The sequence below is a fragment of the Castor canadensis genome, chromosome 6, assembly GCF_047511655.1.
Source record: "Castor canadensis chromosome 6, mCasCan1.hap1v2, whole genome shotgun sequence".
In the NCBI taxonomy this organism is placed as follows: domain Eukaryota; kingdom Metazoa; phylum Chordata; class Mammalia; order Rodentia; family Castoridae; genus Castor; species Castor canadensis.
The window spans coordinates 112,950,143-112,967,153 of NC_133391.1; the positions used below are offsets into that span (position 1 = coordinate 112,950,143).

Here is a 17,011-nt window from a genome sequence, read left to right on the forward strand (position 1 = left end):
GGATGAAGCCTACTTGGTCGTGGTGAATAATCTTTTTGATGTGTTGTTGAAATCGGTTTGCCATTATTTTGTTGAGGATTTTTGCGTGAATGTTCATTAAGGAGATTGGCCTATAGTTCTCCTTTTTGGAGGTGTCTTTGCCTGGCTTTGGGATAAGTGTAATAGTGGCTTCATAAAATGTGTTTGGCAGTTTTCCTTCCCTTTCTATTTGTGGAACAGTTTAAGGAGGGTTGGTATCAGTTCTTCTTTAAAGGTCTGATAGAATTCAACAGAAAATCCATTAGGTCCTGGACTTTTCTTTTTGGGGAGACTCTTGATTGCTGCTTCAATTTCATTTTGTGTTACAGATCTATTCAGGTGATTAATTTCCTCTTGGTTCAGTTTTGGATGGTCATATGTATCTAGAAATCGGTCCATTTCTTTAAGATTTTCAAATTTATTTGAATATAGGTTCTCGAAGTAGTCTCTGATGAGTTCCTGGACTTTCATGGTATTTGTTGTTAACTCCCCTTTTGCATTCCTGATTCTACTAATTTGGGTTTTTTCTCTCCTCATTTTAGTCAGGTTTGCCAGGGGTCTCTCGATCTTGTTTATTTTTTCAAAAAACCAACTTTTTGTTTCATTGATTCTTTGTATGGTTTTTTTGGTTTCTATTTCGTTGATTTCAGTTCTTATTTTTATTATTTCTCTCCTTCTATTTGTTTTGGGATTTGCTTGTTCTTGTTTTTCTAGGAGTCTGAGATGTATCATTAGGTCATTGATTTGGGAACTTTCAGTCTTTTTAATATATGCACTCATGGCTATAAACTTTCCTCTCAAGACTGCCTTAGCTGTGTCCCATAGGTTCCGGTAGGTTGTGTTTTCATTTTCATTGACTTACAGGAACTTTTTAATTTCCTCTTTTATTTCATCGATGATCCATTGTTCATTAAGTAATGAGTTATTTAGTTTCCAGCTGTTTGCATGTTTTTTGTCTTTACTTTTGTTATCTATTTTCTTGTATTTGCTGAGACTTACTTTGTGCCCTAGGATATGATCTATTTTGGAGAAGGTTCCATGGGCTGCTGAGAAGAATGTATATTGTGTAGAAGTTGGATGAAATGTTCTGTAGACATCAACTAGGTCCATTTGATCTATTGCATATTTTAGATCTTGGATTTCTTTATTGATTTTTTGTTAGGATGACCTATCTATTGATGATAATGGGGTGTTAAAGTCTCCCACAACCACTGTGTTGGTGTTTATATATGCTTTTAGGTCTTTCAGGGTATGTTTGATGAAATTGGGTGCATTGACATTGGGTGCATACAGGTTGATAATTATTATTTCCTTTGGTCTATTTCCCCTTTTATTAGTATGGAATGTCCTCTTTATCTCGTTTGATCAATGTAGGTTTGAAATCTACTTTGTTAGAGATAAGTATTGCTACTCCTGCCTGTTTTCAGGGGCCATTGGCTTGGTAAATCTTCTTCCAGCCTTTCATCCTTAGCCTATGCTTATTTCTGTCGGTGAGATGGGTCTCCTGTAAGCAACAAATTGTTGGATCTTCCTTTTTAATCCATTTCGTCAAGCAGTGCCTTTTGATGGGTGAATTAAGTCCATTAACATGAAGTGTTAGTACTGATAGGTATGTGGTGATTCCTGTCATTTAGTTGTCTTAGTTGTTTGAAGGTTTGATTGTGTTCACCTAAGTTGAGGTTACTCTCTACTGACTTGCTTTTTCTTTTCCTGTGTTTTGGTGCTGCCTGCCCTTTCATGGTTAAGTTGGGTTTCACTTTCTGTGTGCAGAATCCCTTGAAGAATCCTTTGTAGTGGTGGCTTTGTGGTCACATATTGTTTTAGTTTCTGCTTATCATGGAAGACTTTTATTGCTCCATCTATTTTGAATGATAGTTGTGCTGGGTAGAGTATCCTGGGGTTGAAGTTATTTTCATTCAGTACCTGGAAGATCTCACCCCATGCTCTTCTTGCTTTTAATGTTTCTGTTGAGAAGTCTGCTGTGATTTTGATGGGTTTACCTTTGTATGTTACTTGTTTTTTCTCTCTTCCAGCCTTCAATATTCTTTCCTTAGTTTCTGAACTTGTTTTAATGATGATATGTCGTGGGGTAGTTCTATTTTGATCTGGTCTGTTTGGTGTCCTGGAGGCCTCATGCATCTGTACGGGAATATCTTTCTCTAGATTTGGGAAATTTTCCGTTATTATTTTGTTAAATATATTACGCATTCCCTTCGCTTGTACCTCTTCTCCTTCTTCGATGCCCATGATTCTCAAATTTGGTCTTTTGATGGAGTCGGTGAGTTCTTGCATTTTCTTTTCACAGGTCTTGAGTTGTTTAATTAATAGTTCTTCGGTTTTTCCTTTAATTACCATTTCATCTTCAAGTTCTGAGATTCTGTCTTCTGTTTGTTCTATTCTGCTGGATTGGCCTTCCGTTTTGTTTTGCAGTTCTGTTTTGTTCTTTTTTCTGAGGTTTTCCATATCCCGGCTGGTTTCCTCTTTAATGTTATCTATTTTTGTCCTGAGTTCATTTATCTGTTTATTCATCGTGTTCTCTGTTTCACTTTGGTGTTTATACAGTGCTTCTATGGTTTCCTTTATTTCTTCTTTTGCTTTTTCAAATTCTCTATTTTTGTTGTCTTTGAATTTCTTGAGTGTCTCCTGTACATTTTGGTTGACCCTATCCAGTATCATCTCTATAAAATTCTCATTGAGTATCTGTAGTATGTCTTCTTTTAAATTATTCTTGTGGGCTTCATTGGGTCCTTTGGCATAGTTTATCTTCATTTTGTTGGAGTCTGGATCTGAGTACCTGTTTTCTTCATTCCCCTCTGGTTCCTGTACTAATTTTTTGCTGTGGGGAAACCGGTTTCCCTGTTTGTTCTGTCTTCCCATCATTGTCCTTGGTGTTGTTACTGTCCCTGTACTGTGTGTAATTAAGTATTTTCTAGCTTGCAATACTAACAATGGTAATATTTAGAATGGAAGAGTGAGCTGAGATGGAAAGCAAGAAGTTAAAGAAATGGGAAAAACAAATACACAGACTGGAAGGAGAGAACAGAACAAGGTATCAGACAAGAAGGTTTCAAAGGTATAAACAGGGAGCTTTAGTGTACTAATCGACAGTAAGCTGGTCCGTGTCTTCCCAAGCCGTCTGGGCACTGGCGACTGGTGGCCCGAGGGCCCTCCTGGTTTCTCCATTTAACGTGAAGCGGAGATTCTCTGCACCAGCTAGAGGTGTGGAGGGGTCAAAGTTTTGCCTCTTCTCAGTGATTATGCCTGCAAAGTGTGTCTCCAGCGTCTCTCCAAGATTTGACTATAGGAGGCTCGCTTTCTGCTTCCTCCCTCTAGCCGCCATCTTGGAATCTCCTATGTCACTGTTGAAATAGTTCCATGTGTCCACAGAAAAAGCAAAATCTACTACATGATGTGTTAAATGACCCAAGTATCGGGTGACAAGCCTAAGGAAAGCCTAGCCCAGTGCTCCAGCTGTTCCAATAAACATCTGGCATCCTTTTGACAGTCAGCCACTGATCTCTCTTCCATTTGCTGAATTCCCCACTTTGGGGGTCCTTGGGAGACAGAGTTGACAGTGCAAGGCACTCTCCCAGTGATGATCTGCATGTCATTCCAGACTTGAGGAAATAGATGGTGGTGCTCCTCACTCTCTCTGGCAATAGCAGCGGTTCCAGTTGCTGCAATATTGAGCTGCTGGTATGGAAGTGTCAGCAGAACAAACTGTGACACCTAATGCAGAACAGGAATAGCAAGTTTCTCTACCAGACAACCTTTAAAAAATCCGCCTTATTGAGGCAGAATTCACACACCATATACTTCACCCATTTAAAAGCATACAATTCAATGGCTTTCAATATATTCACAGTTGGCCAGCCATCATCCGAATCGATTTTGGAGTATTTTAATCACCCCAAAAAGAAACCTGATATCCCTTAACCATCCATCATCCTCCAATCCCCTCCACATCTTCCCAGATCTAGGCAACACCTAATCTACTTTCTGCCTCTATAGTTTTGCCTATCCTGGAATTACAATATCTAAATGGAATCACAATATGTGGGGTCCTTAGGATCTCGCTTCTTTCACTTAGCCTACTGTTTCCAGGGTTCATCCATGCCATGCTGTAGTATAATCAGTAGCTCATTCTCTTTTATGATCAAATAGTATTGTATTGCACAGGCCACATTTTCTTTATTCATTAGTTAATGGGCATTTGGGTTGTTTCTGCTTTTGGCTGCTAGGAATAATGCTGCTGTGAACATTCATGTACAAGTTTTTAGACGGACATATGTGTTTAGTTCTCTTGGGTACTATATACCTAGTAGAATTGCTGGGTGATAGGGTAACTTTATATTTAGTTAACTATTTGAGGAACTACTGGACTTTTCTAAAGTGGCTGCGCCATTTTATATTCCCACCTACACTGCATGAGGATTCTCATTTTTCCACACTCTCGCCAGCACTTGTCATTATCTGACTTTTTAGTATTGCCGTATTGGATGGTGTGAAGAGGTACCTTACTGTGGTTTGATTTGCATTCTCTGATGGTTAATGATGTGTTCCATGCTTTCTTGTGATCCTGGGACATTTGTGCATTTTCTTTGGAACACTATGTATTCGGGTCCCTTGCCTATTGTTAAATTGGACTGTCTTTTTATAACTGAGTTATAACAATAATTTATCAGACAAGTTTTGAGGCATGGTTTGAGGAGTTTTTCCTAACTATTTGTAGTCCAGCTTTCAGTTGGGCATGGTGGTGCACACCTGTAATTCCAACACTGGGATGGAGAGTTAAGGCTAGCCTGGCTACATAGTGAGACCCTGTCTCAAAAACAAAACAAAACAAAAAATGTTCCCTGGCATGTAGTTGTCAACCTCAGGTTACATATACCCCCATTTGAGAAGTATGGAAGTAAAACCCCATTTTCCACCCTTCCAAGATTCTGTGAGCTACCAAATCATTTTCTGCTTAAATTGATCAGTTTGCTTCCAGTACAGCTCAAAGCCCTAACTGATAAAAACTCTGGCACCCAGGGCAGCACCCTGCACCTAGAGAAAACAACTACATGAGGCTGTATCGGCAAGTTGAAATCTGTTCAGTGGCACTATCGTTCCTGTTTCTGAATTCATGACTCTAAACTGTGAAACTTCACAAACTCCATCAAAGGAAACTTAGAGGACTGAATTGGAAACTCTGGCAGGTTGAGCAGCAAGTATGAACTGGAGCAGAAAGAAATAGAAGAATCTAAGAAATGGTTGCTACTTCTTGCTATTTTCCTCAAAGATAAAGCAGGCCACTGATTCTAAGTTATTCAAATGGCAAGACCTGATTTTCTGATGCCCATGGTGTTTGCTCTGTCTTGGTCCAGCAGCTGCAGTGGCTCCACTACCCTTATCTCTCTGCCAACCTAGGCTGGTGTCCAAAGACTCCACTAGGATTTTCTTCCAAAAGGTCAAGTACATAAATGAAGAAGGGATCCTAATTCTATCAGCCAATCAATTTAACTACATGTTTGGTTGTCAGGCAATTTTAGCTTATATGTCAACACTGCTAACTTTGTATTTATTATGCTCTCCCCCCATACACACACCCCTTTTTTAAAAATCTTGGATTCCCTAAGGAGTTAGGGAAATAAGAATGCCATTTTTCCCAGAAGTTATCATTAGTGACCTGAGGCCCAGTCTGCTTCAGGTGCTCACTCACTCTTCTTCTAAGCATCAGCTTTCCCCTTTCTAGTGCCCTCTTCTCTCAGGATTGTTTTCAGGATCAGTTCAAACTGAATCCAAGCTAAGACAGAGGCTGACAGTTTAAAGTATTAGCTCCCTCAAAGATGTTTGCATTTCTGTGAGTTATTAATGTCTCCCTATTGACTTGTGTTTTGCTAAATTCAATGATCACTTCTCAGTTCTCATTCTCCAGGCCCTTACTTTAACACCCAGACAGCAAGATGATTTGTTAGGATTGTAATATGAGTGGTGTTAATCAGAGAGAAGGAGCTGAGATCCTGAGAATGAAATGTGACAGGTGAAGTCTATCCGCTTATTCATTCAACAATCATTTCTTAAATCTACTGTGTACGCAAGTACAGACGTTAGGCTGCACTTGCAGGCACTGCAGCAAAGAGAAGCAAGGCTGCTGCCCTCGGGAGCTTACATTCCAGTGGTGGCAATAAACAAGAAATAAACCATTTGAGATAGTGATCAGCACCATGAAGAGCAGCAGGAAACAGTGACTGCTGTGATAGAGAGACCAAGGGGGTGAACTCAGCCCACTAGGCAGCATGGCGGCAAAAAACCCCTTGAAAATGACATGTGCAATGAGACCTCAAAAGGGACCTGAGGAAGCAGCACTGCAGGGAGTAACAGCCAACACAAAAACCTGCATGCAGGGCCTGGCTGAGCCTGAGTGTAGTGACGGGCAGAGCAGAGCGGCATGAGATGAGGGTGAGACAGGTCAGGGAGAGCCCAGGAAACTGCAGGAAAGGCACACAGAAGTGAAGTATCTTGCTGCTAGTCACAAAGCTAGCAAGGGGAACAGCTTGGATAATAAGCCAGCTCTTCTCAATCCTATCTGGTTTGGTTTTTTAAAAATACAACATAAGCAGGGAGAGAGATGAGGGAGAATGACGGAGGGGGTGAATCTAGTTAATATACGCTATAAGCACATATGTAAATGTCACAATGAATCTTCCCTGTACAACCTAATGTATGGTAAAAAAAAAAATGTTTTTTTAAAAAGCACACTATTACTGGGTTTCTGTTTTAAGAGATGCTAGATAAAGAGAGAATTTATCGAAGCCCTCAGAGATACCAAAACTCTAAGAAAAGCCAAAGACCAATTGTCTCAGTCTTCGACTTGTGTCCTCTTAAAAAAAAAAAAAAAGCTAGATTTGAAAACTTCCAAGTTCATCACCCGAAACTTAATATAAATTCTGTCTGTTAAATAAAGCGTTAGAATTTTGTAGATGTTATAGTAAACACCTATTGAATGCTTGGCACGTGATTTCATATAGCATGTAGGAAAGTTATTCTGGGGTTGCTATCTTTGACCTTATGAAAATGCAACTGCACTGGACTGCCTAATGTCTATTTTTAATCATAAGATCTACTCTGTTACACATAAGGAAACTTAATACAGCTAAGTTACTGATCAGGACTAGCTTCTACATAGATTGTCAAGGTCTTTTATGATTTTGCTTTAAAAAAAAGTTTGATGTAAATTGAAACAATCATTTTAAAAACAGTAAAATTATGTTAAAATAAAAAGGAATAGATTGGCTAATAAAAAACACATGTCTGAGCTGAGCATGGTTGGCATACTGTAATTCCAGCACTTGGTAGGCTGAGGCAGGATGATCATGAGTTCAAGGCAAGCCTGAGTTACATAGCAAGACCCTGTCTTTAAAAAAAAAAAAAAGAAGAAGAAGGAAGGGGTGGAGAGGGATGGAGGAGAAAAGAAGGAAGAAAGGAGGGGGGGGGAAGGAGAGGAAAGGGAAAGAGGAAGGAAAATAAAAAGGAACAAATGCCTATTTAAAATATATTATGCCTCTATATATGCATATATAACCATGTATCTGTATGTATATATAATATATATTATATGTAACATATAATCCTGAGAACTCAACTCACGGGGGTTTCAGCAGTGACTCTGCCACTAGACTAGGTTAGACTCATTTAGGCTGTGTGAAATGAGGTACAATACTCAATATTGCTAAGCCTCCATGTTCTCTTGCATAAAATGAGTTTGAAAACAATGCCTAGGTCATGGAGCTATCCTACCAATATCTCAAAATAATAAGTGTGGCAGTGTTTGGAATGGATTATGAGTTCCTTGAATAAGTATTGGTTTCCTTTCCCTCCTCTGGATCTCTGTCACTCGTCCTAAAAGTAAGAGAGCCAGGGAGACGATGTCTAAGTGCCCTTCCAGAATGAGTATAATCCGCAGCCAGGCTCTCCTGCCACACAGCAGTGAACACTTTACCTGTAGATAGATGGAGGAGGGCTGACCAGAGGGACTCAGAGACTGAGGATAAAACAACCAGGAGGCTTCTGGAACTGAGGTTTAAAGGACTGGGGATCTCAGTAGAGCCCTACCTTAGCTCCTGAGACCAATCCATTTTATCAGGGCACTGGCGCCAATTTATGACTTGTGAGAGTATTTGTTTAACAGTTGCCCTCAGCAGAGGCTAAAGTAAACAGATTAGGAGCTTTACCTGTTCACTCCATACCTAGATTGCCTGACACATGATTCACCTGTAGTAAACATCTGTTGGATGAACAGCCCCTTTGTTTATTATGCATACGTTCTGAAAATGGAGGAAATTAATTTTATTTACAAATCAATAATTTTAAGTATCCTAGTGAAATCAGCCCCACTAAGAGGCACTTTGTGGTAAATTTAAACTTTAATTTTTTAATTGACAAATAAAATTGTATATATTTATGGTATACAACAGTGAATGTAAATTTGTTTAGCATGTGTTTTTTTTTTTTCTTAAAGAAAAGCACAGCCAAATGAGAAAAACATAGTAACAGTTCCATGAGTGGGCTTTGAGCATTTAGAGTTTGATAGATGCAGTAGGAGTGCCAATTAATCATCTCTCATATCTTGGACTTTACCAGATTAGTCTGCAGAATTTTGGAACCAAACCCACACTGGTTGCCTTAATAGAGGACTTTTCTCTGGACAAAACCAAAGCCTGTTCTTATCTTTCCTTCTATGATCTGGCTCAAGGGTCAGTCAGTCAAATGAAGCTTTCCACAAGTCACAGAAGATGGGACTGATCACTGCAGACTCATAATCGAACAATCCTTCAGTACTTACTGCTGTCCCCTCTAAGTGACTGTATTTCCAGGATCACTGGGCATTGTCAGTCTCTGGTAATTGAATGATCAACACCAGCAAAATTTTACCTGATCCAAGTTCAACATCCTTACTAAACTCACTTTTTAATGAAGTCTAGATAACTTGACATGCACTTACTCATCCATTCATATCATTCACTTATTCAGTCAACAAATATTCACAACTCTGGAAAATCCTGAGTGATTCTGGATGAGAAAACAAAAATCTTAGGATGGTAATGAGCAGTGCAAGAGCTAGAGACAGGAACATAGGAAATATTGAACCTCATGTTGTAATCTGGTACACTTTCTTCCCAGCTTCAGTGTTACTCTGTAAAACCTTTCTAAATCTCATTTTAGGAAAAATGTCTTCTCCCTATCCTTTGCTTAATATCCTTTGTGTTAAGAGTTAACTGCTTCTCCTCATACTGTGCTCTCCTTGAGAGAACAACTATGCCATGTAATCATTTTTATGTCTCTGGAATCTAGCACAGGCCCAGCATATAGAACTCAGTACCAATGAAGTAGTTCTATGGATTCCAACGAAGCTAACAGATTTCCAGGTATCATCAGGCCTTTACTGCTTGGTAAGGTAGCCATGAGCTGCAGGTGGCTATAAGTAGGTAGGGTGAACTGAGATGTACTCTAAGTATAAAATACATACTGAATTTCAAAGACTTAGTACAAAATAATATAAACTATCTCAATAATGTCTTTGCATTTATTTTATGTTGAAATGATAGTACTTTGGCTATTAGGCTAAGTGGTTGGCATTGTATGTCTGTTAGATACTGCTTGACTAAATCAAGGATAATTTTCATGTACAAATCACAGCCAGTCTCTGTACTTGATTCTCTGTGGTTTTCTCGATAGGAAGGGGAAATTGGTTATGTCTGAATGGAGCCAGTTTTTATTAAGCTTGTGCTCTGAGTAGCCACGGAACAGAAGAAACTTTCTTTTCCCTTACTGTAAGTATGTCCTACACTTCAGTAGGTTCACTGTTTTAAAGGAGAAATAACAATTGCAACTCTTGATGTATTTCTCTCTGTTGATTCAAAGTCTGATCAAGGAAAGACAGATAATATCCGTGCAGACAACATTTGAACAGCTCTTCAATTTCTGGCTTGAAGTGAGTCTGTTTTCTCCTTTCTCCTCTCTCTTCAGCCTCTGGCATCCTGAGCAGTCAGGCATCCCTCCCATCCACAGTTCTTTCCACTGACCTCAGAAGAGGGATGGATCAAATAACACCCTTGTCAAAACACCTAGGTAAGCAAATCAGTGACAGACATCCCATAAATAGATATGTGGAAACAGAATGCTCTGCACTGATAACAGAAACCACTCACAAACTCTCTTCGCCTTCTAAAAGCTCTGTCTGGTAGAATGACTGATTAAACGTGAATGTCACTAGCAATTTTAATTCTATCAGCTTAGCTAAGACCTGTTTTATACAGGTATGGGCAAAGCTGCAGTTGAAGGTGATTTTAAATTTTGGGTCCTACTGTGGCAAAAATCCTCTGTCCTGAAATGGATAAATGAAACTTGACCCACAGCGATTGATAAAAAAAATAATGAAAAACAAGAATAAGGAAAAGTTTCTGAGTGATCTGTGGGAAAGATGGAAAGATGGGGTTTCACAGTCAGAAAAATACAAAAACCAGTATCTCTCTCCATTCAGGAGACCATGAGTTTGAAACAGTTGGCATGGTGTTTGGCACATGGTACATGTTCAATAAATATTACCTGAATGCAAATATGAATGAAAGGTATTTATTCTTGAAAGAAATACTGCAGTTACCACTTTTTTTCCTGTGATTTGGGCTTTGCTGTTTGTTTTCTTACTCCTGAGTGGTATGATAAGGCCACTCATGGCTTTCAATTTTTACTCAGAATTCAAAGTTTCCACCATGGCCTACAAAGTCCTCCATGACCAGCAACCCACCTTCTGACCACTCTCCTCTTGCACACTCTGCTCCTGCAAAGTGAATTCCTTGTGTTCCTCAAGCAAGCCACACATTCCTGACTCAGTGCCCTTGCACCTGCTTTTCCTTTTGCCTAGAACACATTCCTTCAGTCTCTGCTAAAATGTCACCTCATCAGAGAGGCCTTCTTCACCATTCTATCCAAAACAGTATAGCCCTTTATCCTGCCAGATCTGTCTTCGTGTAACTTTTAGCTACCTGGCACATATCTGTTTTATTTGTTTACTTGTCTCTCCAAACTGGAAAGTCAGTTTCAGGAGGCAGGGACTTTGTTCTGTATCTTTTGGACTTGGAAGTACCTGACATACCATAGGAGTTCAATAAATATCTGAACAAATTAGTGAACATTAGATTGGGATCCAGACACCTGGGGTCTAGTCTTAATTCTACCACTAAAAAAGCTGTGTGACTAAAAAATATGTCCCTTGACACTTGTCTTCTGAATTTGTAAAAGGATTTGTTGGGAATCAGTGTTTCTAAAGCCTCTCTCAACTCAATGATTGCAGATAACATCTTATTAACAGAAAAACTTTTTTTGAGAGCTTGGGATATGGTTCAAGTGGTAGAGCACCTGGCTAGCAACCAGAAAGCCCTAAGTTCAAAACCCCAGTACCACCAAAAAAAGTTTTTGATACCCACACATTACAAGGCCTTTGGAGCACATCATTATGATCCAAAGCTTTGCTCCAATGGTGGAGCCTTCTCCAACCCCTGCAGGTAGAATAGACTCCAGGATCTTCTCTCCACTCTGAGGTGGTTCACAGGGCAACTTTTCTTCCTTCAGCGTCTTCTAACAATTAATGACACAATTATGCTATTATGGTATGAACTCCTTGAGGACAGTGATGGATTCTTAATTTTTCTATCTCCAGCACCTGGTATGGTCCCTGACACTCTATGAATGTTCAGTGAATTGAATGAATACAGATAAGTCAAGTGGAAAGGATCACTACTCAGATTGAAAACTGTTCCCATCATTCTCTTCTCATTGATGAATGGGGGGAAGAGGAAGAAGTAGAGCTTTGCTGCCAACAATTCATCTGAAGTATTATCAGAAATAAAAACTTCTTGGGAACCTATCAAGCGTAAGTACATCTGCACACATTAACATAGTTTGCTTAATCCTTAGGACAACTGTACGAATTAGGAATTATTATCACCCTTTTATGGATGAAAAAATTGGGCTCAAAAAGGCCAGAATTTGTCCATGACAGAATGCCAACAGGATTCACATCCAGGTTTCTTGATACCTACCATATGTCACATTCACAAGTGAATGATATGTCAGAAGGGTAGTTCTCTCACCTGGTATGAGTATTGATTTAGGGCTGGGGATGCAACTCAATGGTGGAGTATTTGCCTAATATGCACAAGGTCCTGGCATTGATCCTCAGCACCAAAACAAAAGTATTGGTGAGCTTCTGTGTTTCTATAATTAGAAGGAGTTTTTTTTCTCCTTCAGAAAAGGAGAAAGGCTCAAAAAGGCAACAATAGATATTCAACCTGTCCTCTAAATTTTTAGAAGTGAAGTTTATTTTTTTCTGGTAATAACATGTACTGTATACACATTATGGAAAAATTGAAAAGTTTGATAAATATAAAGAACAAATTCTAATCAACCATTATCCCATTACTCAAAACAACCACTGTGAACCTTTTTTTAACCTTAAAATTAACCTACATTAAGTTAACCATAATTTAATCTTTATTAACCTTTGAAGCCTTTTTCTAGTACATCTTTTACTTTATGGCTGCTATCATTCTAAATTATACTATGAAATTTTTCAAATTCAACAAGCTAGAATATTCATAAATAGTATTTTGAACATGGCTTAGTAATATATCAAATAGATGCAATAATTAACCATTCTGTTAATATTACTTAAGCTATTTTCATTTTTAAACTTTTATGTGCCTCTTTTTTATGTTTTTCTTAAAGATGCCTCTTAATTTAAAAAATCAGTTTGTAATTATGGCTTTTAAGAATGGTTCTGACCTCTGAGACAATATTACTGTTTCATTTAAGGAAAGGAACAACTCCCATTATTTTACAGATGAGGCCTTCCTTTTCTTTTATTACCTCTCAAAGTAAAAGCTAGATGGAGCCATTCCAGTTTCCCCTACTGTAGGGGAATTCCTCAAAAAATATGGGGTGGGGAAAGTCCAGTGGCTTGGAGTACACAGATGAGGGTCTCGACATGCTTCTTGCATTCTCTTGCTTTATACTCTCAGTAAATGGTGTGATGCTTCAGTTCCCTCATCCGTAACACAGTCACCTCTTAACGTTGCTGGGAGCATTTAACATGAGACAACATAGCCAAACACTTAGCACCGTGCCTGGTCCAGAGTGAGCAAGCCCTCTTTGTAAAACGTCTGTGCGAGAGCCTAGAGAAAGGAGTGACGAATGATGACACATTGTTCTCAGCTTTCATCTGGTAGAGAATATTCTAAGTTCTCACTCTAGTCTCAGAACAGAGAATGTTAGGCCATATTTATACACATGCACAATGAAGTGGTTGATTCCTGACAACATTTTGAGGCAGGAGTGATCAGGAGACTACCTGTTCCCCTGGAATTGTTCTCCACTGAGCTGTCCCTACGTCTAGCTACAACTATGGACTCCTTTCCTATTGTCTCCACCATGGTCCATGCCTTAGATACTACCTTTCTTTCTGCTACAGCCTCCCTGACCTGAACCCTCCTGAAACTCAGCCTCCTGTCAGACTCCTTTCTTTAACATGGTCTGTTCTCCTAAATCCTGTTCAGAAGTTTTACTGACTCCTTGTTACTCGTGTCATCAAAAGCGTGATGGTTTTTCAAGGCTTCCACCACCACCTACCTTATTCTCATGTGTTTATCCCAACGCTACTTATTCTGAGCTCTTTCCTCGGTGTCTATCTTACCATCTCCAGTCAGAGCAGACTAAAGTTTACTGCAGATAAGTCATATCTTCATCTGAAGATAGTGACCTTTGTCAAAGGGCAATGCAACCCTGAAGTGGTGCTTCAATTGTCAGCTGTTTTAGTGCAAATGAGTTTTCAGGCTCTTGGGGAGTGATACTGGTTGGGCAAGGATCAGAGCGTCCCACATACCACTAAGGCAAAAGGTTGTAAAGACTGAACTTGCACACTTCCTCTTCTCAGCATGCCCAGCAATCACTGGCCCTCTCCCTGTTCCATTTCTCATAGGTACCTTTTCCTCTGCTCTTCCTTTATGCATCCCTTGCCCTTTTTCTAAAGCCCAGATCATGCCTACTACTTCAAGGCAGCCACAGCTCTACTCTCTTTCTTCTGACCTCCCACAGAATCCACAGTACCCTCTCTGCCTCTAAGTTCTTTAGCGCATAGTCTCATATTCCCTATAATTCTCCCTAACTTTTCCCATAAAATTCTTAAGGGCAGAGGCTGTGCGTGTGTCTGCTTGGTAAACAAGTGACCAATACTGAAGTCTTCCTATCTGATTCACCATTCACCCTAATCAGTGCCACTCTACAAGCTCCTTCCTCAACTTTAGCTCTGCTGGCCTTGGTTGGGCAGTACTTTTAACTTTGGGTAAGATGGGCATTCTGAAATGGTATACATCCAACTGTTATGCCATCTTTGAAGGTTTTCTACTGACACAAATAGTCAAAAAGAGATACATTTACTAACACACATTCAGAAAAAAAAAAAAAACACTCATATTTAGAGAACAAGAAAGGTAGAACCATATCCAAAAGGAGATGATTCCTACCATTCTCATTTTAGGACCTACACGAAGGAGAGGGGATCAATAATAATAATAATAGTTATGTTATTATACAATTATAATTATATAAAAATTATTCACATTTTCTGACAAATTGATTATTTGGGACCTTGGAACCAGCAGAAACTTAAGAGCAGGAGTTGCTGAAATTAATGCTTTTTCGTTTGTTTTGAAACAGTCTCACTATGTAGCCCAAGTTGTCTTGAACTCACAATCTTCCTGCTTCAGCCTCCTGAGTGCTGGGATTACAGATGGATACCACCATGCCTGGCCTTCATGCTTCTTTTCTCTAAGAAATATATGAGTCTTTGTACCAAAATAAAGTTCCCTTATAGCAAAGTAGCCCAGTGCTAGGCTCCCAGGAGGCTACCATTCATTTAAAAGTACCAGAGTGGCCTTCTCTGCCTCCGCCCTTCCCCTCTAGCTCAGCTTTCAAGATCCATCCTGCTCCTTGGGCCAGATGTAAGGGTTCCAACACAGTTATGCAGTTAGGCAGGACCCTAAGAATAAACAAGAGCAGCAAGTCACAAGGAGCTGGGAGCAGGGAGGTGGGGGGAATAGTGCACTTGGCTACAGGTGGGCCTGTCACTCCAGCTGACAGTGAGCACCTTCACCTTCAAGTTCTTAAAAAAGACAGCGTGCCGCAGACAGAAAGTGCTTTGCTGCAGAGAAAGGAACTGCGGAGGTTGAAGAGGAAAAGCAAAAAGGCCAAGGAAAGGGCGAGCACCTGCCTCCCCAGCCTGCAGAGAGGCTAGCTACCTGGCGTCGGGCTCCTCCTCCGACTCCGCCGCCGTTTCCTCCTCCTCGCCCTCCGACTCTTCCTCGGTCTCCAGCTCCCGGGCCGCCTCCTCGACCGCGTCGGAGCCCAGGAAGCTCTCGATGGTGTGGTTGCTGTCGCTGCTCGCCATCGTGCCTCTCCCGGCCGGAGTCGGGCCGCCCGCGCCGCGCCCGGTGTTCTCCCTCTGACTGCGCCTCTGCCTGGCCCGGCCCGGCGGGACGACTCGGGTTCCGGCGCGGGGGCGGGGCAGCCCCGAGACTTTAAATAGCAGGCGTCAAGAAGTTTCGCCACCGAGCTTCTGAGGCCCGGGCTGAACTTCTCCTCGTGCCCGCGCCTGCCAACTTCCCCGCCCGTTTTGGCTGATCCCCGGCTGGTCTTCTGGACAACTGGCGATCAATCACCACGTTAAGGGGCTCGGGGGCGCAGGCTCAGGCCGCACTCGGGCTTCCAGCAGAGCACTCACCTCATTCTCCTGCCCCAGCCCTGGAGCCTGTTTCCTGCAGCAAGAAACTGAAGCTCGGAGGAGCTCGGGTAGCTTGCTTAATGGCCCATTGCTATTAAGGTCCCAATGCTAGGTCGGCCCAATTCAAGACCTCACTTTGGAACCACTGCTCAGTATTGGCTATCTTTATACTCGCAGGTCGATAAGTTTTGTCCAAAATTCAACGCAAAGGCCCCAGATCATAAGATCATAAGATCATGGAAAGCCGATGCTTAAAGCCCCCAACCTCTGCTCAAGGGCTGAAGCCCAAGAGCCTTACGAAAATCAAATCCTGCCTAACAGCCCACATCTATCCTATGGGGCCTCATTTTTGGAAGACTTTCCACTACTCCATTTTTGTTTACACATTCCTTCAGACTGAAATGCTCTTTCCATCTACCCCCAGGTTAAACTCAGTACTCCTTTTCCAGGCTCCCACATCAGCCTACATTGGAAGTATGTGGTATCTCTTCCCCCAGTAGACTTTGTAAGCTTATTACTCATCTCTGCTCCACCATCCCCAACTTTTGCAAACTCCTACTTAGCACATAGCAAGAACTTAGTGAACATTCCCTAGAGAAAACAGGACCAGACCTGCTGAATACACACAACAGGTAAAGAGCTTTACAGTGCAGAAATGTTCATTCTATTCCTGAGCTTTTATGGCACAGCACACATTTAGTTAAAAGTCTATTTACAGTTTTTTAATATGACATATGGAGAATGGGTAATACTCACTAGTTGCACTAGCTTGTATGCATGTATTAGGTCTATGGCCAAAGAAGTGTAGAAAGTCCAGATACAGAACAGAAGCAACAACTAATGGGCAAAAGAAGGGAAAACCATAGTTCAGTCTTGCCAAGGTTTCACTAAATCTGCTTTACATCAGCAATATTCATTCTCTTAAAATTAGGCTTTTCCATTAGCAATTCCAAATGGCATGCTTACCCAAGACAAAAAGAATTCAATGACAGTTATGGAAATCTGTTAAACAATAATCAAAATAACAAGGTAGCCAAATTGTTTCTTTCACTGAAACTCAAAATTTCTTAGGAACACTAAAGTCTACAAGATTTACAAAGATCCTAATGCAAACCAATCAAAAATTTGGAATTGCAGTACAAAGTGCAATTTTAACCTAACAATTTTTACAATGTA

The 17,011-nt window shown here is 40.5% G+C and overlaps 1 protein-coding gene across 1 annotated transcript in view; it reads right to left on the reverse strand.

The window, feature by feature from the left end:
• Cmya5 (cardiomyopathy associated 5) overlaps nucleotides 1-17,011 on the reverse strand; it is a 96,600-nt gene extending 79,589 nt beyond the window's left edge. Inside the window, exon 1 of the mRNA XM_074077219.1 lies at nucleotides 15,354-17,011. Coding sequence (XP_073933320.1) covers nucleotides 15,354-15,502 — 149 coding nt within the window. The 5' untranslated portion in view covers nucleotides 15,503-17,011. The remainder of the gene's footprint in view (nucleotides 1-15,353) is intronic.